Below are 21494 nucleotides of genomic sequence, written 5' to 3'. Positions count from 1 at the left end.
CCGCAGATTCTTTACCTTAGAATTATTCCCAGGCATCAAACTGGATCTGGAAACTTTTCTTGAGCATTATTCTTGGGCGCCGGTAGGTGGCATTGTTCGGCTCCACAAGACATTTTCGTCCGTGCCAGAAGTGAAGCACATGGTGCCTATATAGACGCCAATACCAGGGCGCGGACTTCATTTCTTTTCTTTCCACGCCAGTCAGTGCAGATCTACAAAGAGCTGGCTCTAGTCCATTGTTTACTACATTTTTCAACATTTTGTTGTACTGTGTTGAGGTTTTTACCTCCTGGTGTGGCAGGTATGCCATCAAAGAAGGCCTGCTTCAAGCCCAACAACGCCTGTCACTGTTCGGTGTTGGTGACAGACCCACACTTTTTGTGTCTCGTGACCCAAAGGCCTGTTCCTATTGTTATGCCATGCACCCAAAGACCTTGAGGGAGCAATACCCCAAGTTCCTGGCGGCTTGACGTGTGACGATCAAGATCCTGGTAGAGAGGAAGGTGCCGTGAGAGGTTGAAGAGTTTGTTGCACTCCAAAGTCGTCTGGTCACTCGGGTAAGTCCCGCCATAAGAAAACAAAGTTGTTGAAGTGTCCATTGACTTCTCGTCAGCCAACAAGACATGAGGCAGACAATGGAGCGTTACTCGAGGCCTTGCTCCGCGGTTGAGCCAGCACCTGGGCCAGCTCTGCGCCTTCCTGAGTTTCTGGGAGTCGGAACAACCCCTCCCAGTTTAGAATTTGATGAGGGTATTAGCCTCATGTTGGTACGTCCCGTTCCCTCTGGCGTGCCTAAGGGCCCTGTGTGTTCGGGAGAGGAGGGTCCCCTATTGAATCCAAGTTGGCGACCCTGGACCCACTCGACCCCAGGGATCTACAGTTTGATCCAGATCAATGTCGGTCGTGCCATGTTGATCTTCCCTGGTGCCATCCCAAGGTTGACATTTCGGAAGCCGCCAGCACCATCTCCATTTGCATCCCTGACTCCGACACTGCGCCAGACGTGCATTGCCCAATGCCAACTCTGGTGCTGACTGGAATCATGCCTTTCTGGCCTAAGCCCTATTCCTAGAGGTAAGACTAGGGGAGGAATGGGAGAGGTTGATGGACCCTGAAGAATACCACCCATGTGACTCCTTTGACTGGTGTAAGGAAGGGCAGCTAATGTCCTGGACCATAGTTTGCCCTTGGTGGCAATCAAGAATAATGTATTGGATGTAGTGCTACATCCTGGAGTGTTGTCCCCTTCCTAACTGCTTCTCCCATTCAAAGAAGCACTTACTGATGTCCTGCTTGGTACTTGGTCCAAATCCAACACGGGCTTCTATGAATAGGACAATTGTCTGCCGTCACTGCTCGTTTCCAGGAGACCCCAAATTCCTAATGCAACACCCTACCCTGGAGACTTTGGTGGTCCAAGCCTCCAGGTCAAATGTAAATCCTGGCACATTCACAACAGCACCACAGGATCGAGACGCCAAAAGGCTGGACAAATTCTCAAAGAAAATGTGTTCTTCCACAAGCCTGGTTTTGCGGTCGGTGAACACCATATACCTTTTGGGCTGCTATTCCTACGCTCTGTAGAATACAGTTGCACAGGTTCTGCAAATGGTCCTTGAGGAGGCCCAGGCTGTGCTCTCCCAGACTTTTGCCGTCAGAAGGGATACAGATAGGTTCACCATTAGATGTGGACTAGACACCACCTACTCACTAGGCAGAGCGGTTTTGTCAACCGTGGCCCTGAGGCGCCATACCATGTTGAGGACTACTGCTTGTTCTGGGGATTTCCAGACATCACTCAAGGACATGCCCTTTGATGGCTCCCGTCTCTTCGGAGACAAGACGGTTTGGTTGCTGGAGCGCTTTAAAGACAGCAGGGCTACGGCCAAGTCCATCAACCTTTCCACGGCCTCTTGTCACCCTCAATACGCATTTTGTGGCTACCGTGATGTGCAGGTTTTCCAGCCTCTGTGTGGCCATGGATGCAGGAGCTATCAGGTAGCCAGCTAAACTCTTTAGGCATCAAAACTACTCCTACTGGTAAGTAACCATTTTGTTTCGAGCCAGTAAAATCAGATATAACTCATACCTATGTGACAAAAAGCAAACCACGATATTACAGGCCATTACAAACCATGCCTTTATTCCACTGAAATATAGCCAGGTTAATCTAGATGCCACAGGTTCCTTGCCATGTAAGAGGAAGGCACAAGCCCGATCCAGTCTGTGCAATGCAACATAGTTGAGAACCCCAGGCCGTTCTTTCTATTTATACGTAGCACAGAAAAAACTAATGTTCTCCATGTTCTGAAGGGCACAACTTAAAAAATACTTTTTTGATTAAGTTTCGTAACATACTCCCTTGTGACTGATAGTCACTTCTTAAAACTGATAAATATGTAGTTTCCTTCCCACAAGGTGGAAGGTTAGAAGCAGGGGATCTGATGGGTCATGTATATTTAGAAGTTATTGTTGTCATGGGCCGATCTGCACAGCGGAAAGGCTCTGTCTGAAAATGGTGGTGGGGAAAGAGAAAAGGTAAACAGAGTGGGTTTCCAGTGGTGTGAGAAAGCTTATTTGAAGGTGTCTTCATTTCTTCATTGCTGCCAAATGTGCAGAAGTGTAGGGTGCCTCTTAAGATCATAGAGGTGCTGCTGCTACACGTTGGTTCAGTTTGTGATCATCCCTGTTCGAGAGTCCTTTTTAAAAAACATTTTTTTTTTCTTCAAACCGATTATATTGGCATTTGGTTAATATAGCATTCAAATGAGCATTCGTTAAAACATTTACATGTTTATATGGTTGCGTTGCTTGCTCTTCCTCTTTTCTGTTTTAATTTATTTGCAAAAGAAACTGTTCAATATGTTCAACCGGTTCTAATTATCAACCCCCCCGCCCCACCGCCCTCCTGAGTGAGTTGCTTAATCCTCAGTGTATAGTTTCCAACTTCTTCTCAGCCCTCGTCTTATCTTATATCCTCTGTGTCACTACCTCATTGTCCCTTCCCTGTGGCGGCGAATTTGGTGGATCTGTGGTTTCATCTAGGTCCAGTGTCCGTAGGTCATGCACTAGTCTCCCCCAGGCTCTCACTGTTTCCAGGTCCCCCATGGCCCTGTTCTAGAGTCCTTGATTGATAAACGTATCTCGTAATGGAGATTTAGAATGTTAGAGATGAGGGCACCAGGGCATAGTGGAGCCAGAAAGGGAAGGGTCTCAAGTTGGAGCTAATTTATGAACAGTAATGAAATAGAACTCACTAAGGATGTTGGTGGGTGAAAAGAATGCGTGGAATATAGATTTACGGTTAGATATTCAAGCTGTACCTTGTAGGAAGAGAGAGTCATACAGATGACTGTACTAGGCATTCTGTAGGTCATAAAAATGGTAGGAGTCTAAGTTTGGCTATACGATAGTGATGCACTGTGGGGATTTTCGATTAACATTAAACTTTGCTTAGTAAATAGCATTTGTGTCAAGTAATCAAAATAAATGATCGAAGTTCTCAATTTATTTTTATAACGGGTACTGATACGCCTTCCCAACAGAACGTTTTTGTTTGTAGAAAAAATTGGTCTATTTACATGCATAACTATGGTCAAATTTGTGAGAAAATGAAAACTGTAATTGACATAACTTACCAAAATCCTGCTTTCCCAAATCCTTTTGATCTCACACACACACTTAACTGATGCCTCCACCTCTCAGTGCTCACTTGGTAAGCTTCTCAAGTTAGTCCTGTTATGTCTCTATCGCACATCCTTAACAATAGTCTTTTGCCTTTCTAATCCTGCTCTCATCCACATGTCACTGTGAGTCCTTCCCAAACCTCTGCTTATCACTCTAAGAAAGTGTGAATTTGCACCCACATTGTTTCTTTCTAACCATCACCTTTCCACCTAGCCCTCATCCCTCTTTCTGCAGCTTTCGATTTATTTAATATGATCCAGAAATCTGAAATGAACAGTCTCTTTCGTACCTTTACATGTTGGTACTCCGTCACTTTCCTACCTTTTCAACCTAGGTCCACCAGAACCAAAACTTGATCATCAACGCTTAAGACCCATGAGCTCTACTTGTGGCTCTAAGCATGCAGCACCTGCATACTTCCACAATACCTTCTTGCTATGTACTCATTACCGTGAACTATACAAATCTTATTTCCCCTTTTAGGGAAACTTACTCAATACCTCTCATTGTTAATAACTTCCTGATTTCTCTTTTTTTTTTAAACAGCTCAATGATCTACTTGATCCTAGTCAGACTTTTCTTCCTCTACTGAAATAAACTTTGCACTCCTCCATCTATTAAACATTACCCAAAGCACCTCCTTTCATATGATCAGTACAGCAAACCCCTAGTGCTTTTCATGCTGCTGTTTGATACAGACGTACATCATGAAAGCCCTTCCTTCTATATTAATACCTTCATTTGAATTACTGTGCTCCTCAACCAATTGCTCCTCTCCTGCCCCTCTCCCCATAAATACTGCAGTTTGCATACCATGAAAAAACTTTGTAAACTGAGTGGCCTGCAGGACTCCTATTTGGATGTGGTGGCGCATCATTTCTGGATAGAGCCATTGTATCCAGTGTAAGGTTTTAGTAAATAATCCAGCTTTATTTCCATTTCAGAAAATGTTATTGATGACAGTATGAGGCAGACGTTCAATTCAACTGGAGAAAATATAATGCAGACTACAAAAACCAGGAAGTTAAGGTATTTTTTTTAACCTTAAACTTACATTTTTTATGAGCTGTATGAAGTTTTTATATTGTTTCCCAAATGGAAATCATGCTTATTGTTTATGTAGTGATTATGCTGCTGTACCAGCTATTACTAGGCGTGGCCTCGATCCTATGAGGATTAAGTCGATATCTTCCCCAGGAAAATCCTGCAGCCTTTTCTTCACAATGTAATATTTGCCAAATCAGTACAGCATCTGAACTCTGTGTAGCTGTGCCTGTGTTCCAGTCATTTCTTTTGCCATACGTTTAACAGTCAGTTTTTCCTAGTATGCCTAAACGAGTAATAGCCCATGAACTTTTCTACTTGGCTTTTAGCTCCACAGCCAGTGCTTACATAAAGACTGCAACAATACCAAATTTCTTCATTTGTTACCTTTAATTATTCTTAATTATGTTGTCCAAGTGATTTTTACCTGGTGAGGAGGGGCCATACTTGTGCAAGATGCCTGCAGCGAATTGCCCTTCATTGGAGGGTAATGGCCACCTCTGACATCAGCTGTTTCCCCTTTCTTCTTTCTGATCCTGATAACTGGTCTGCATAACTTGAAGTGTGACACACCTTGGAACATGTTTGTCTCACTGTCTTTGGGGCGGTTTTGTCTTTGTCCAGTACACCTTTTATGGAGTCTAGCAATTTTCATCTGAGTAAACTGTCGCCTTAGTACTGACTGCTCTAGTTGGTGGTCTTCCTTTCAGGCCCTTGGAGATTTCTTTCAAAGTTGCCTTTACTGAATTACTGGTGAGGTGCATTGAGCCTGATATTAAAGAACTTCTCCTTAATGGTGCTTGTGTAATGCTTGGCCATGGCTGTGTGAATGTCCTATTGTGTGCACCTCAACTGCCCTAGCTCATCCCTAATTGAGTGTATGGGACGATGTGGGTGCTCCTGTCTAAACTGGAGTGCGAGCCAAGTGAGCTAGGTAGTTGTGACAGCGCAGTTTCTCTAGGAGTTCTAGCCGGTCCGCTTGCATTGTATCTATGTGTGTCTTGGCTTCAGGATGGGTGACCGGTAGAGATTCCCAATGGAGGAGCTTCCGCTCAATAGAGGTAAGGGAGGTGTCTAACTTCTTGCGGATGTTCTGTGTATGGCCCAGACATTTCCCTCTAGTCGTGACCTTAAAAGCCTCCCATTCTGTCAGGGGGGAGCACCTATAGCCAGCCTTGTGTTCAAAATACTCGAGTAACGCAGTTTCTAGGGAGCTGTGAAAAGCCTGATCCTCTAGCGCTGCAGTCTGCAGCCCCCAAGTTGGGATCGGGGGAGCTCCCAGCCTAGCAACATGGTTTGTGGGTCTCGGATTAGGGGAGCCGTGCACCTGATGCCAATATGCGATCCAGCCGCACCTGAAGATTAAGAACTGGGGAGTAGAAGGAATATATCCACGAGTTTGGGTTGCCGCTCACCACACATACGATAAGGACCAGTGTCCCAGCCAGCTGTGCAATGCTTCTGCATTCGATGAGGCTGAAGTGTGGGTAAGGGGTGGGAAGGAGCGGTCAAGAGATAAATCTAGGACCAAATTAAAATCCCTGCCCAGAAGCCATGGAACGTCTCCATCGGGTCAGTAAGGTGGATAGGCTTTTGAGGAAAGCGATCTGTTCTATGTTTGGGCGTAGATTGAGCCTAGCAGTAGAGTCTGCCCGTTGAGGCTACACTTAAAGCAAACGTAGCGCCCTGCAGGGTCAACCACCACCATCTCCTCTTCTTCACATATCAAAGCGCCTCTAGTCTGGAATGAAAAGTTGGTGCTATAATCCTGTCCGGGCCAGTGGCGTCCGTCTATCTGCCTCTAGTCTCGTCAGGTGTCTCCTGAAGGAATGCAAACCCAGCGGATCTGCACCGTGGGTATGTGTAAATGGAATACCTGCGCGCAGGGTGTGGATACCCCTAACATTCCAGAAGATGATCTTAATGTTTGTTATGTGATCAGTGCAAATCTATAGAACCTATTCAGTAGAGCCGATGTGTTGCGTGGATGCGTGTGGAATGGCCTCTGGTCACTAGGAAGGGCATTGACCTGACAGGGAAAAATAGTAGTGCTCAAACTAATTCATAAAACTACATAAGAGCGAACCCCAAACAGGTGTGCCTAACCATGGCAAATAATTCTTAGTCAGATGTTGACAGTGAGAGGGGATGCGTGAAATTGGGAAGGCTGTAAATGACCTATCCCCCAAATATGCAACGTCAAGAACTGGCATCCTGGAGTGTCTCCATGCATGTATATCGTGACATGAGCGTGTGACGCAGGGCGCCAGAGTCTGAGCATGAGGAACAATTACATATTTCTGCAAAGATGCGATCTATATCTGAGGTGGGAGCTAATACATACAGTGCAGTTAAGTAAGATTTTCCGATATTTGAGGCGAGACATCTCTAGGGCGAGGCGAGCCCGAGTCAGCAGACCAAGCCGGCAAGGAGTCCGCATCTCCCCTGGATCTGGAAGGTGAAGATATGAACTCTGAGGGTGATCTAATGGTTTGGAGGGTTAATGCAATATGTAGAGCGTCCTGGCGTTCGGAAAGGATCTTCTCGGGGTCTAGGGTGTTGATTGGTGAGGACCGCTGCTATCCTCCGGCCCTGCCCATCCGACGACCGCGCCTGTTCCTCTTATGTACGAGAGGTCTCCTTGTGGCCTAGAAGCAGTTGCCAGTCCATTTTCCTCCAGCCAGTCCCAAGCGTCGGAGGGGGAGTCGAAGAAATGAGTATTGCCATTATGAATTACCCGGAGGCGGGCTGGAAATAGCAGCGAATATCGTAGATCTCTGCCTCTCAGCTGATGTTTTACTGCTCCAAAGTTGGTGCGTCTCTTCTGCACCTGGGCGGTGTAATCTGGGAAGGAGACTGACGTTTTGCACCTTGGGCTCCCGGGTGCATCCCCACCTCTCACTACCACATTCTAGTCCTGGAAGTTTAACAGACGGATGAGTAAGGGACATGGGTTAGCCCCTGGTGGGGTCCTTCGAGCAGGAACCCTGTGTGCCCATTCCACAACAAACTGGGGAGAGAGTGATCCTTGAGAGAGTAACTCTTTCAGCCAGGACTTTGCATATTCCACTGCGTCTCGACCCTCTGTCCCTTGCAGTAGGCCAATCATGCGCACATTATTACGACGCGAGCTGCCCTCAGCGTCATCTAGCTTCTCTTCAAGGGTGCAGACCCGGTACAGCATATCCTGTAAGGTTATAGTGTGGTTGCGAGGTTTGGGTTGTAGGTCCGCAAGTGTAACCTCAGCTTCGTGTATGGGTTCAGTCAGCTTCTGATGATCCGCCCGCAAGAGCGTGAAGTCTGAGGGGATGCTGTCTGTTATGCCCTCAAGGGAGGTGTGGGTTTGGTCCAGTGCTGAGCCTATCTGTTCCACCGCAGCCAGTACTGAGTCTAGCCTAGCCGAGAGGTCTGATCTATTAGGCTCTGAAGACTTTCCCACTCCTCCGTATGACTCCCCCCTGTCTGCCTCAAGCCGCCTGCTCACTGTGGTAGGAGAGTACAGCGAGGGCAATGAGGCTATAACCGAACCCTGGGCTGTGCCTTTTCCGATCTAGTTATGTAACCCGTTCAGGGGGGGCCCCCCTCAATCAGAATTTGCTGAGTATGTGCTGCGTCTTGCCTTAGAACCAGAAGTCCCAGACCCTCAATGGTAGTGACCACAGCAAAGTCAGCATAGAGAACCGTGTTAGGCCAGGGAAAGGGTGACCCCGGGACCAGGATCCAGCCACAATTCCAGTTGGCTCGGGCACTACATGCGAGGAGAGAGGGAACAAGCTGGGCCCAATGCGATCCCGAGCTGATCCAGCTCAGCCCGCTGCACACACTACATGGGTTTCTTGCATCAACAGTGACTGCGCCTTTTCCACAATGCTTCACCCGGGAAGTCTAGGCCCAACTGGCCCCTGGACCTCCCCAACACGGCGGACCCGGAGGTTATTGCAGGCGAAAGGAGGGACAGCCCGGGTCCAATATGACCCCGTGCTGCCCTCAGTAGACTAACCCTGGCGGCCCCCAGGATAGTAGTGCTGCTATTGGTATTTCCTTCAACCTTGTGACGCACCTGCTTGTGGGGGCCCGGGCAACTCTCGTGCCCCTGGGCGACTCCCGTGCCCCCCCTACCCAGGACTGTTAGTAGTTCAAAAGGTATGGTTAGTGGCAGCAGAAATCAGCGCCTGTGGTGTCGCAGGCCAGGCCCGGAGCCATGTCTTCTCACCGGGCCGAAGCCACACAGGGTTCTTCCCCTGTTTTTGGGCCACTCTGTCTCGAGGCAGCTCTGCCCGGAGTGTCCCCCATGCATCATCTAGGATGTTACCCTGGTTGCTGCTCCACGTGAGGGCACCTGCCCGGTGCCTGGCCAAGGACTTGTCCAGATGGTAGGAGTAGGCCGTCGTGCGCGGGGCCCGCATGCCTCCGCTCCAGGCACCTCTGCAGTGTCGATCCGGTGCCCCACCCCGGCGGCAGAGGGGTGAAGAACCTAGCTCAAAGCCTGTAGCGAAGGCCAGGACTCAGGGAAGCAGCATGTCTGGGCTGGAGCAGTCTGCACCCTTCTGGGCACGGTCTCTGCCAGTCCCATGGGTTCACAGGGCCCCCCGCTGGGTACAGCGAGTGTCCTCTCACGTCCGCCACGTTTGCGGTGATGACATTGCCAGCGAGATGCAACTATGTTCAGGATAAACGGGGTATAGGGTGTGGCGCGCGATCAAAACGCATCCGCCATCTTAGGCACTTGGCCACGTCCCCTCTGAGTAACACTTGTTGTTTACACCATATTGGTTTCCAGCATTGGCTCTTTCATAGATTCAAATATTTGAATCATTCTCTGATGAAGTGGGAGTCCCTTAGTAACTCTGCAGTGGCAGTAAAAGGCTGTGACAGCTGTAAAGGCCATATGCAGTTCCCATTTTGTTAGCATATCCACCTCATCATCATAGGCTTAAGTTTGGGCCCCTTAGAAAAGGTGTTCTCTGCCTCACCCCTCACAGAAGACTTCCCCCCTCAGATTTTGTATCACAAGAGTGAAAATACAAACCATGTTGGATGTATCTGAAGTGAGCTTTTATTCGGAGATGAGGATGTGCTGCATGTGACTGTATGTATGAAAGATAAAAACGCTGGAGAACCGTAGTTACAGGCAAGTCATATTTTTTCTTCAGCATTGGATCGTTCATAGATTCACCTGCTTGGGTCTGAATAGTTAGCAGTATATATATATATCTATATCTATATATATATATATATATATAGATCTATATATATATATATATATATAGATATAGATATATATATATATTCACTGAAAAAACCATAGGTTAGAGACCATATATAGTTAGCTGGACATTTTATTGACATAAAACCAATGAAATTCCATATATAGTTAGTTGCACTAACTATATATCGCGCACCCGCAATCCACTGCTGATGATGTCACATATTACATCATTCATGACATGGTCAGTGACATCACTGATGACATCACTGATGACATCACTGATGACATCATCTAGTGTCTGTGTGTTTTTGTAAAGTTTAAATATGTTTTACATATTGAAGAATGAGTGGATGTATGGAAGACTGAGTGTGTGTGTGGCTGGCTGGGAGGTGTGTGACTCTGTGCATATCAATGTGTACTTGTATCAGTGATTGTATAAGAGAGTAAGTATGTGTTAGTATATGTGTGAAAAGTATGGTGTTTAACTGTATAGATGAGGAAATCGAAGTGTGATTGATTCTTCACAGGACTGACTAGGTGTATGAGTGCATATGATAGTGTTGTAATAATGAGTGACTGTATGTATGAGTGATTGTATGGGTGAATGAGTGAATGTGTGTGTAGACGTAGGAATCAGTGAGTGCGTATGTAGTAACTGGTATTGGTGTGTCATGATGTCATCAGTGATGTCATTTGCGATGTCATCAGTGATGTCATCAGTGATGTCATTTGAGATGTCATCAGTGATGTCATCAGTGATGTCACTGACCATGTCATGAATGATGTAATATGTGACATCATCAGCAGTGGATTGCGGGTGCGCGATATATAGTTAGTGCAACTAACTATATATGGAATTTCATTGGTTTTATGTCAATAAAATGTCCAGCTAACTATATATGGTCTCTAACCTATGGTTTTTTCAGTGAATTTTCAAGGTTTTGTAAATGCAAATTCCTAACTATATATGGTCTATAACCTATGGTTTTTTCAGTGAATTTCATTGGTTTTTTAAAAGCTAATATCTATAGCTGTAAAATATATTCTTTATTACGTGACGTATCACGTAGCCACGTGAGACGCCTCATGACGCGTCGCATAACCGTGACGTATCGGCTCTGCAGCGCAAACAAAACCCGTAACGTAAGCGTGCCGGAGCACGCTTACAGATATATATATTTTTTTTAACCTTAATTAGACAAAATCCACACGTGCACATATCTTGAGGCCTTGCAAAGGCACATCAAACAAACAGTCCCTACAATTTTGCCAAGTTCGCTGGAAATCTATTCCCTTAATTTTTTTTTTACTGTTTCTCTTGGTTTTCCCCTTGTTACGCTTACCGGGACGCTACCCGGTACGCGAACCGGACGCTCCAAAAACACAAGATGGCGGACTCCCGTTACGCTGCCAGTTAGCTGCCCGGTTCGCGTACCGGGAAGCGCCTCTACCGCGAAAAATCGCGGGGGACTTTAATATCCCCCTCATCAATCCTAGGGGTTTACCTTGCCCCCTTTCCTTCATTTCCCCCTTCTTTTTTCACCACATCTTGTCTCTCGAACCTTCCGAGAGACAAGATGGCGGCCTCTCCGGACTGTTTACAATGTTGACAGCTACGCTGCCGGTTAGCTGCCCGGTTAGCTGCCCGGTGAGCTGCCCGGTGAGCTGCCCGGTTCGCGTACCGGGACGCGCCTCTACGGCGTAAAATCGCAAAAAATTTTTTTTTTATTTTGTGCCCCGCGGGGCACTTTAATATCCCCCTCATCAATCCTAGGGGGTCAGGAGTGGTCTACCTTGCCCCCTTTCCTTCATTTCCCCCTTCGTTTTTCACCACATCTTGTCTCTCGATCGTACCGAGAGACAAGATGGTGGCCGCTCCGGACTGTTTAGAATGTTGACAGACACCGGAGAGCCAATCAGCTTCGCTTCGCGAAGTTCCGTTACGCGTCAGGTACGCGAACCGGGGCGCTAACCGGAGCGCTGTCACAGATATATATATTTTTTTAAACGTTAATTTCTCAAAATCCACTGGAGCACATATATTGAGACATAGCAAAGGCACGTCGGGCAAACCATATCTACAATTTTGCCAAGTTTCATGTAAATCTATTCAGCCGTTCGAGCTAAAAGTGAGTCCAACCGCCCTATGGAAAAATGAATGGGAAAAACGCGTTTTGGGACCCCCCTTTTTTCTCGGCCCCCCCTTGACGAAACCCCCCCAAATATTCAGGGGCTGCTCAGAAACAAAATTTGCCATTTTCCTGAAAATTTCAGCCAATTCCGTCCACAAACGCCAAAGTTATTAGACATAGAATTTTCAGAAATCCCATAGAGAAAAAATCCTAACTATATATACATATATAAACATATATAATCTGCATATCTATATAAATATAAATGCATGCATACATATACATATATGCATACATATGCATGTTATTTACATGAAAGTTTTAAAAACACTAATAAAAGCAAAGCTAAAAAGCCACCTCATTACAAACAGAATGGCTTTAACTTAAACGAGGGCGAGATCTATTGCATTTTCAATGCTTGTTTACTTTGGTTCTATCAAGAAGGCATTCAGATGTGTCACACATTTGCCATAAATTCTGAATGTTAGCACTCTAGTTGCTCATTAGATCACTGTAGTAAAGCTAGTGCTCACCAGGGAAGTCTGCTGCTAATCATGGTTTGCAGCCATTTTCCCGCATTTTTTATCCCGCAGACTTTCAGTCCGCATTCCATTATCCCGCAAGGTCATTGACCTCGCATACCATTATCCCGCATTTTTTCAAAACGCATGTGCATTTATTGCGCATGCCTTTACAAAGAATTACGTTTTAAAGGCATGTATGGTAAATGCATTTGCGTTGTGAAAACCACGATGACAAGAGAGGTAAGTGGGTTTGTGTTAATTTTTTCGTGGGTTAGTGATTGTGTAGTGTAGTGTTGTGTAGTGTTGTGTTAGTGTAGTGTAGAGTTGTGGTGGTTGTTTAGTGTAGGGTCATGCTGGGGGTAGTGTTTTAGGGTTGTGTTGTAGTGTTTGCGTAGTGTAGGGTCATGCTGGGGGTAGTGTTTTAGGGTTTAGGGTAGTGTTGTAGTGTTTGCGTAGTGTAGGGTCATGCTGGGGGTAGTGTTTTAGGGTTTAGGGTTGTGTTGTAGTGTTTGCGTAGTGTAGGGTCATGCTGGGGCTAGTGTTTTAGGGTTTAGGGTAGTGTTGTAGTGTTTGCGTAGTGTAGGGTCATGCTGGGCGTAGTGTTTTAGGGTTTAGGATAGTGTTGTAGTGTTTGCGTAGTGTAGTGTCATGCTGGGGGTAGTGTTTTAGGGTTTTGGGTAGTGTTGTAGTGTTTGCGTAGTGTAGGGTCATGCTGGGGTGTAGTATTTTAGGGTTTAGGGTAGTGTTGTAGTGTTTGCGTAGTGTAGGGTCATGCTGGGGGTAGTGTTTTAGGGTTTTGGGTAGTGTTGTAGTGTTTGCGTAGTGTAGGGTCATGCTGGGGGTAGTGTTTTAGGGTTTTGGGTAGTGTTGTAGTGTTTGCTTAGTGTAGGGTCATGCTGGGGTGTAGTGTTTTAGGGTTTTGGGTAGTGTTGTAGTGTTTGCGTAGTGTAGGGTCATGCTGGGGTGTAGTGTTTTAGGGTTTTGGGTAGTGTTGTAGTGTTTGCGTAGTGTAGGGTCATGCTGGGGGTAGTGTTTTAGGGTTTTGGGTAGTGTTGTAGTGTTTGCGTAGTGTAGGGTCATGCTGGGGGTAGTGTTTTAGGGTTTTGGGTAGTGTTGTAGTGTTTGCGTAGTGTAGGGTCATGCTGGGGGGTAGTGTTTTAGGGTTTTGGGTAGTGTTGTAGTGTTTGCGTAGTGTAGGGTCGTGCTGGGGGTAGTGTTTTAGGGTTTTGGGTAGTGTTGTAGTGTTTGCGTAGTGTAGGGTCATGCTGGGGGTAGTGTTTTAGGGTTTAGGGTAGTGTTGTAGTGTTTGCGTAGTGTAGGGTCATGCTGGGGGTAGTGTTTTAGGGTTTAGGGTAGTGTTGTAGTGTTTGCGTAGTGTAGGGTCATGCTGGGGGTAGTGTTTTAGGGTTTAGGGTAGTGTTGTAGTGTTTGCGTAGTGTAGGGTAATGCTGGGGGTAGTGTTTTAGGGTTTAGGGTAGTGTTGTAGTGTTTGCGTAGTGTAGGGTCATGCTGAGGTGTAGTGTTTTAGGGTTTTGGGTAGTGTTGTAGTGTTTGCGTAGTGTAGGGTCATGCTGGGGGTAGTGTTTTAGGGTTTAGGGTAGTGTTGTAGTGTTTGCGTAGTGTAGGGTCATGCTGGGGGTAGTGTTTTAGGGTTTAGGGTTGTGTTGTAGTGTTTGCGTAGTGTAGGGTCATGCTGGGGGTAGTGTTTTAGGGTTTAGGGTTGTGTTGTAGTGTTTGTGTAGTGCAGGGTCATGCTGGGGGTAGTGTTTTAGGGTTTAGGGTAGTGTTGTAGTGTTTGCGTAGTGTAGGGTCATGCTGGGGTGTAGTGTTTTAGGGTTTTGGGTAGTGTTGTAGTGTTTGCGTAGTGTAGGGTCATGCTGGGGGTAGTGTTTTAGGGTTTAGGGTAGTGTTGTAGTGTTTGTGTAGTGTAGGGTCATGCTGGGGGTAGTGTTTTAGGGTTTAGGGTAGTGTTGTACTGTTTGTGTAGTGTAGGGTCATGCTGGGGGTAGTGTTTTAGGGTTTAGGGTAGTTTAGTTGTTTAGTGTATGCTAAAGGCATATTCGTTCTAAAAGTTTTCGTTATTTTAATTTGCGGCCTAATAGTACATGCGGGATTTTTTGGGCGGACTGATGGTATGCGGGATTTCGTCATATATTCGCTAATCATACTTTCTACGGCAAAATGAACCCCCTCATTTTGTTCCTTTTTAAATTAAATATTTTAAGAGTTACCACTTTATTCCAATCAAGATGGCTTCAGGTGTGCCATACTTTTGTAATAAGTAGGACTGTTAGCACTCTAGTTGTTCTTTAGAACACTCTGGGACATTCTGTCATTGGGCTATAGTTGGGCTACATCTGGCTGATATTTGGGCTACATTTGTTTTTTTTTGTCTCTGGTGGCCATCTTTGGGCTACATTGGGCTACATTGGGCTACATTGGGCTACATTTGGGCTCCAACATATATATAGCCCAATGTAGCCCAATATATATTTTTCGAAGTTAATTTTCGTAAAAACCACTGGAGCCTATATCTTGAGACATAGCAAAGGCACATCGGGCTACCAGTCCCTACAATTTTGCCAAGTTTGGTGTAAATCCATTCAGCCGTTCAGGCTAAAAGTGAGGCCAACCGCCCTATGGAAAATTGCATGGGAAAAACACGTTTTGGGACCCCCCTTTTTTCTCGGCCCCCCCTTGACGAAACCCCCCCAAATTTTCAGGAGCTGCTCAGAAACAAAATGTTCCATTTTCCTGAAAATTTCAGCCAATTCTGTCCTCAAACGCAAAAGTTATTCGACATAGAATTTTCAAAAATCCCATAGGAAAAAAATCCTAACTATATATACCTACTGGCTATCGCCAGTAGGTAATATATATATAGATATATCCACATCCACTCCTTCAATGAAAGAGAAAAGGCCACAACAGGGGAATCATTTAGAAAGCGCTTTAATGTACTGCACAAGCCAGAATGTCTCTCATTTTCCATGGCGCACCCTCTATGGCGGATGCATTTCGGCGTGTTCTGCCTCTTCAGCGCCAGGTGCCAGTGCTCGTGTGTGGAGGCGTGAGTTGAGGGTTATATGACCTGCCCTCTCCTTGTTTGCAGACCATAGCTCCTCCCACGCCTATATTGTCCCAGCGTGTATGCCTCCTGTAGCCTGTCCTGTCGACATCGCCTACAAGTCCCAGCATGCAGTGGCAAGGTCTGGTAGGTATATGTGGGAATGAGGTGGGAAAAGATTGCATAGTTCCATAGTCTGCAAACTGTCCTTAACTCCAGAGTACTGTAGTGCAGCTGCGCTTCCTCGGGTCCCCAAACGCTACATCCCCCTCTGCAAACGAATCGTTTCTGACGTGGGCAGGCTTGGAAATCCTACCTGCTCCGTGGTGTCTAAGACCTCCACACCATCGTACTTCTTCATCTGCTGAGTGGGAGGACCCTGTGAAATCCGGTACCCCGGAGGAACAACAAACCGCGAAGCGGAATCCAGTAAACACAGGGCCACTTGAAACAGCGTGAGCCTTTTTAGCGCGACACTGGACAGCGCGCTCGATTATATCCACATCCACTCCTTCAATGAAAGAGAAAAGGCCACAACAGGGGAATCCTTTAGAAAGCGCTTTAATGTGCTGCACAAGCCAGAATGTCTCTCATTTTCCATGGCGCACCCTCTATGGCGGATGCATTTCGGCGTGTTCTGCCTCTTCAGCGCCAGGTGCCAGTGCTCGTGTGTGGCGGCGTGAGTTGAGGGTTATATGACCTGCCCTCTCCTCGTTTGCAGACCATAGCTTCTCCCACGCCTATATTGTCCCAGCGTGTATGCCTCCTGTAGCCTGTCCTGTCGACATCGCCTACAAGTCCCAGCATGCAGTGGCAAGGTCTGGTAGGTATATGCGGGAATGAGGTGGGAAAAGATTGCATATATATATATTTATTTCCAATCCTGACGACGGCGAACAGTCAGGCACAGACTCCGTGATGTACTGGCAAAAAGTATTTAATAATACTAGCAAAAGCAAGACGCGTTTCGACGGCGAACCGCCTTGGTCACTAACACGAGTTAGCAGTGTTAACCTTTCAGTTTGTATATGTGTGTGTGGTGTACATTATATATATATATATATATATATATATATATATATATATATATATATATATATATATATATATATATATATATATATATATATATATATGTGTGTGTGTATATATTAAATGAGACTGGTGGAATAGAATAACAGGCTCGCCTTATTTGAATAAATGACAGAATTGCCTGGCTCACTGCAGCTTCTTTGTCTTCAACTGCCTCTGGTGAAGGTGTGTTCCTCCCCTAACGGGGCTTTTCTTATATGGACACGAAAATGTAGTCTGCCATCTTGATTATGGGAGTATTAGGAACTCTGGGACAGGGTTATGTCCACTTCTCACAGGAAGTGGTCATATAGGGGGCGTAGTGACCCCAGTTGTAAGTAACCCATTGGCAACTCCCTACACTATCACCCCTAAATCTATTGTTTTGGGGAGACCTTGGCACCAGGAAATCCGAACCTGATCACCTGAAAGCAGAACACTAAAGAACTGCGCAAGCAAGAACAGAGGACCAGCAACTGACTTGGTGCCAACTCTGCAGGCCTGCCTGCTGTTCCAGACAATTTCTCCAAAGATGACTCGTCCTGCAGCTGCCTGTGCCTCGAAAAAAAGCCTGGTAGGACTGCCAGCCTTCACCAAAGACCCAGGAACTCTGGTTCGAGTAGCGGAGTTATCCCCTGCCTCCTGCAGGCACCCCAGAAGAACTGCGAGGCCTCGTGACCACCATAAATCAGACGGCACCACTGCACCTGTGCCTCCTATCTAAAGTCAAAGTGGGCAAACTGTACCAGCTTCCTCCCCAGACCCTTCAGAGACGAAGCCCACCTTGGTTTTGCCAACACTGAACTATCTGCCGCCCTTTTTTGCATGGTTACCCCCACTTTTTTCTGAACTGCCGATGTACTTTGACTAGGTGTGCCCTTGGCACCTTCCAATCACGTGCTCTTTCCCTAAAACTGCATTAAAAACAAAACCCAATTGGCACTCTCTGGCCACAGGTCAGCCCCTGATAAATGGTACCACAGGTACCCAGGGCACTGTGACCAGGGAAGGCCTCTAAGGGCTGCAGCACGTGTTTTGGTGCATAACAAAGTGGAGAGTCAACATGGCACACATCCCTGTGTACAGATGGATGTGTACGGATCCTGTCACATACAACAAGGTCCAAGGTAGCACACAACAGATGAAAATTACAGAAGTGTAGATTACTCTTGTTACTTTAAAAAAAAAAAACAACTGCAGGTGTGCAGGCTATACCCATAGATAAGATAACACATCCTGTGTGCCATGCCTACAACCCGCTGCCCTGGTATAGATCAGCCACCCCTCTAGCTGAGTGCACTATATCAGTGGTGAGGGTAATAATAATCCACATTTGTAAAGCGCACAATCACCCGTAAGGGTCTCTAGGCGCTGGGGGCCGTCGGGAAGATTAAGCAAGCTATTGCCCAGAGTCACATGGTGCTGGGCTAATCTGCCGCCGTGCCGGGGATCGAACCGTGATCCCCAGATTCCGGAGTCAGTCGCCCTAGCCGCGGCGCCACACCTCTTCCTCAGGTGCATGAGCCCTATACCCCCACAATGTCTACGCCAATTCTTAGACATTGTAAGTGCAATAATGCCATTAAGAGTATATGGTGCTGAGGGTTTGTCTTACGGACTCCGCAGTACCATAAAGGCTTTACTGAAAACTGAGAAGTTTGATGTCAAACTTCTCAGCACATTAAACCCACACTGATGCCGGTGTGAGATTTAGTGAAAAATGCACTCAGAGGCCATCTTAGAGATGCCCCTGAAAAACGACCTAACACTAATGTCCAGGCTGAGTGGCTGTTCACCAGCTGCCACCACCAGACATGTTTCTGAGCCCCTGAGACAAGAGCCTTCTGCTCTTGGGGGTCTGAAACAATGCACATCCTGGGACGGGGTGCCAAGCCTCTTCCCCAGGATGGGCATGGTCAACGAAGGGGAAGCTTCAAAAGCTTGCCGCCTTTAAGAGCTTCCCCAGTCCTTTCGCTGCTTCCAGCAACTGGTCCCCACCGCTTCTGACCCCCACTTTGGGCGGGAGAACCAAAAATTCAGATTGTACTTTGTTTGAATTAGGGCTTAGGCCTTAGTATTGCATGGTCTGTTTTTTTATAAATTGCAGGAAAGGTTATGTGGCAGTAAAGGCCTGAATCTTGGTAAAATCTCCCTGCTGAATACATCTCGAAAGAATGCAGTGTTCCAGGTTAAGTACTTTATGGTTGACTTGTTAATGGGCTCAAATGGATCTGGCCAGTGACTGCTCGTTCCTTGGCTGCTGTTGTGATTCTGGATGGTGATGGGAAAACTCTGAAAAACAGTTTCAGAACTTCCTTGACAAGTGTGTGATTATATGGATGGCTCACTATGTGTCCATTTGAAACATGAGATTTCTGCCAGGTGAACTTTGATTAATGTGTACCAGATTCCCAATCTTGCCAATTGTAAAAGGTACCAGGGTTTCTGGAGAGCCTGAATATGGAAGGGATGTAATCGGTTAGTAGGACTACACACAAACATTTCCATTTTGCAGTATATATTTTATTCGTTTACACGGCCCTGGCTTGTGTCAAGACATCCTTATAGTATTGAGGGATATTAAACTGTCCAAATTCATGGTGCTCATGAGCCAGGCTGCTATTTGAGAGATTGTGGGGTTGGCGAGTTAGGGGAGCAAAGTCTATATTGGTCGCATGGCACTACCCAGTGGCAAACAGGAGCACTGCTGTGAAAGCTTTCGGGATCACTTTGGCACTAGGATTATTATAAATAAGGCTCCCAGTTTTTCGTTTTTACTGATTTTTACAGATAAATACATACAGAAAATGTGTTTCCTGTCTGTATTTATTTTTAAAAGTGGAAAAATAGGGAAAAGGTAGCTCCTTTTTGGTGACTCTCGATGCTGTTTTTTGTAATTTCCAGGGCAACAGCTGAGGCATACACAACATGGCAAGGTAAAAATCAGTTGAGATTTCCCTAAATGCAGGTGTATGCTAACATATATTTGGGCTATAATGCTGATATTTCCTGTAGGTGTAGTGTTTTACTACATTTGGCTGCTTAATTTGCAAAAACGGGACAGGCAGCAAAGTATGAGTGCATGTTCATCAGTTAAATAAATGTGGAAATATACCATTTTAAGACTCCATATATTCCCAAAACACAAAATAAACATGGATAAATACCAAAAAGATGTCCAAAAAATAAATATGGATAAATACAGACGGAAATGTTGGAAAAAAAGAATATATATACCATAAAACCGGGAGCCCTAATTATAAAGGTGAGGAATCTGCAGTTACAGTATCCACAAACGTTACTGAAGGTAACTTGTCTTTTTGTTGAAATGATTATGATTTAGTAGGGTTATCGGTATTGGTGCCAGCTTTAGACTGCCTGGAAAGTTGGAGTGTCTCAACCCTCCGCCCCCCCCCCCCCCCCCGCCCCACACACACACACCTTTTCTTGCTTATAGCCAAGAGAAAGATTCCATGCCTGCCTCTTCGTTCTCCTGGCAGACAAATGTGTTAAGCTGATTTGTTAGAGCTATTATTTTGAGTGTTGGCGACGTTTGTCATTAGTAAAAACATAATTTCACGAGAGGTTAAGGACACCTTTTATTTCCCACTTCTCATACAAGCCCTGGAATGTTCAGCCACATTTATGATTGTGAGTATTCATACAAGTGTCTGGGTGCTAGATCCAGAGCGCCTCAGTCCCTTAATTGAAAAACAATTCTTATCGACTTCAGTCCTGCCTTGGCTCAAGGTAATATCGTGATTCTTATAGCAAACATCCAAATTGTGTGCTTTGCACCACTCTTTCCACCTTCAACCATGCCTAGCAGCAGCTTTACCTGCTGCTTTTAGACATTTGTTGCTGGTTATTTCTTAAGGCTTTCAGTGTGTATCCAGCTTCTCCTAGTCAGCAGTGTTATAGTTTCTGCAAGGCATTCTATTGATTCATTAAGGCAGAAATGACCTTCTGTCGTAACTCATCCATTCACACTGCAGCAGAGTTTTGAAACTTTGGAAAGCTACAGTATTAAGGACTATTATTGAGCTGATTTAGTGTTAATTGTATATGGTCATTAGCTTTGTTTTATTGTGTACAAAATCGTCTTCAATCCTTACTGCTATTGTAGTTTACTGATCTTTTGCCGAGTGTCACAGGATTGCAGGCTTTGACATGTTTCAATATTAAAGGCAAACATTTTTTAAATAGATGGAGCATAGTATCTACATGTGTGGATACTATTGGGACTTGTCGGTAAGATCTATGGATCTTCCTGACTAAATAGAGTATGTATCCTATCTCATGTCTTGACCTCTCACCCTGTGTAGAAACTCTAATGTGCTCTTAGGCCCAAGGAATGTAAATTGGAGTCAGTCCGGCTACTTTCGATCACCTATGACCCTTTGTACAGGGTTTATCATCTCTTTTTCTAGTCTATTGCCCAGTTTTAGTGCAAACCAGAAAACTGCTTCGACTGATCCGGGCAATTGCTGTGCTCTCAGCAACAGCAGTGAATCCTAATTTTTTTGCGAGTCAAAGACCAGTCTAAGATAATTGAAAGTCTCTACTTTTGGAGACCGGGGCGCCATCAAATAACTGGGACGTAATTTTTGGCCCACAGACCATAATAAGACTTATATTATGATGGCGTGGGGGGGGACCGCGGCGGATGGGAAGACCATCCACCGCTTCTGCATATGGATGGTGGCGGTGTCTACTAGACACCACCAGCCATATTACGATGACAGCGGGAAGCAGCCGTT

General features: G+C 45.8%; 1 protein-coding gene across 1 annotated transcript in view; it reads left to right on the top strand.

Moving 5' to 3' along the window:
- The window catches only part of BUB1 (BUB1 mitotic checkpoint serine/threonine kinase), an 851273-nt gene that overhangs the window by 310044 nt on the left and 519735 nt on the right, over positions 1-21494 (top strand). The window contains exon 17 of the mRNA XM_078648762.1: positions 4632-4716. Coding sequence (XP_078504888.1) covers positions 4632-4716 — 85 coding nt within the window. The remainder of the gene's footprint in view (positions 1-4631; positions 4717-21494) is intronic.

Source organism: Lissotriton helveticus, chromosome 6 (assembly GCF_964261635.1).
Source record: "Lissotriton helveticus chromosome 6, aLisHel1.1, whole genome shotgun sequence".
Taxonomy (NCBI): Eukaryota; Metazoa; Chordata; class Amphibia; order Caudata; family Salamandridae; genus Lissotriton; species Lissotriton helveticus.
Note: the sequence above shows the minus strand (reverse complement) of the source record. Positions and strands in the feature narration are given on the sequence as shown.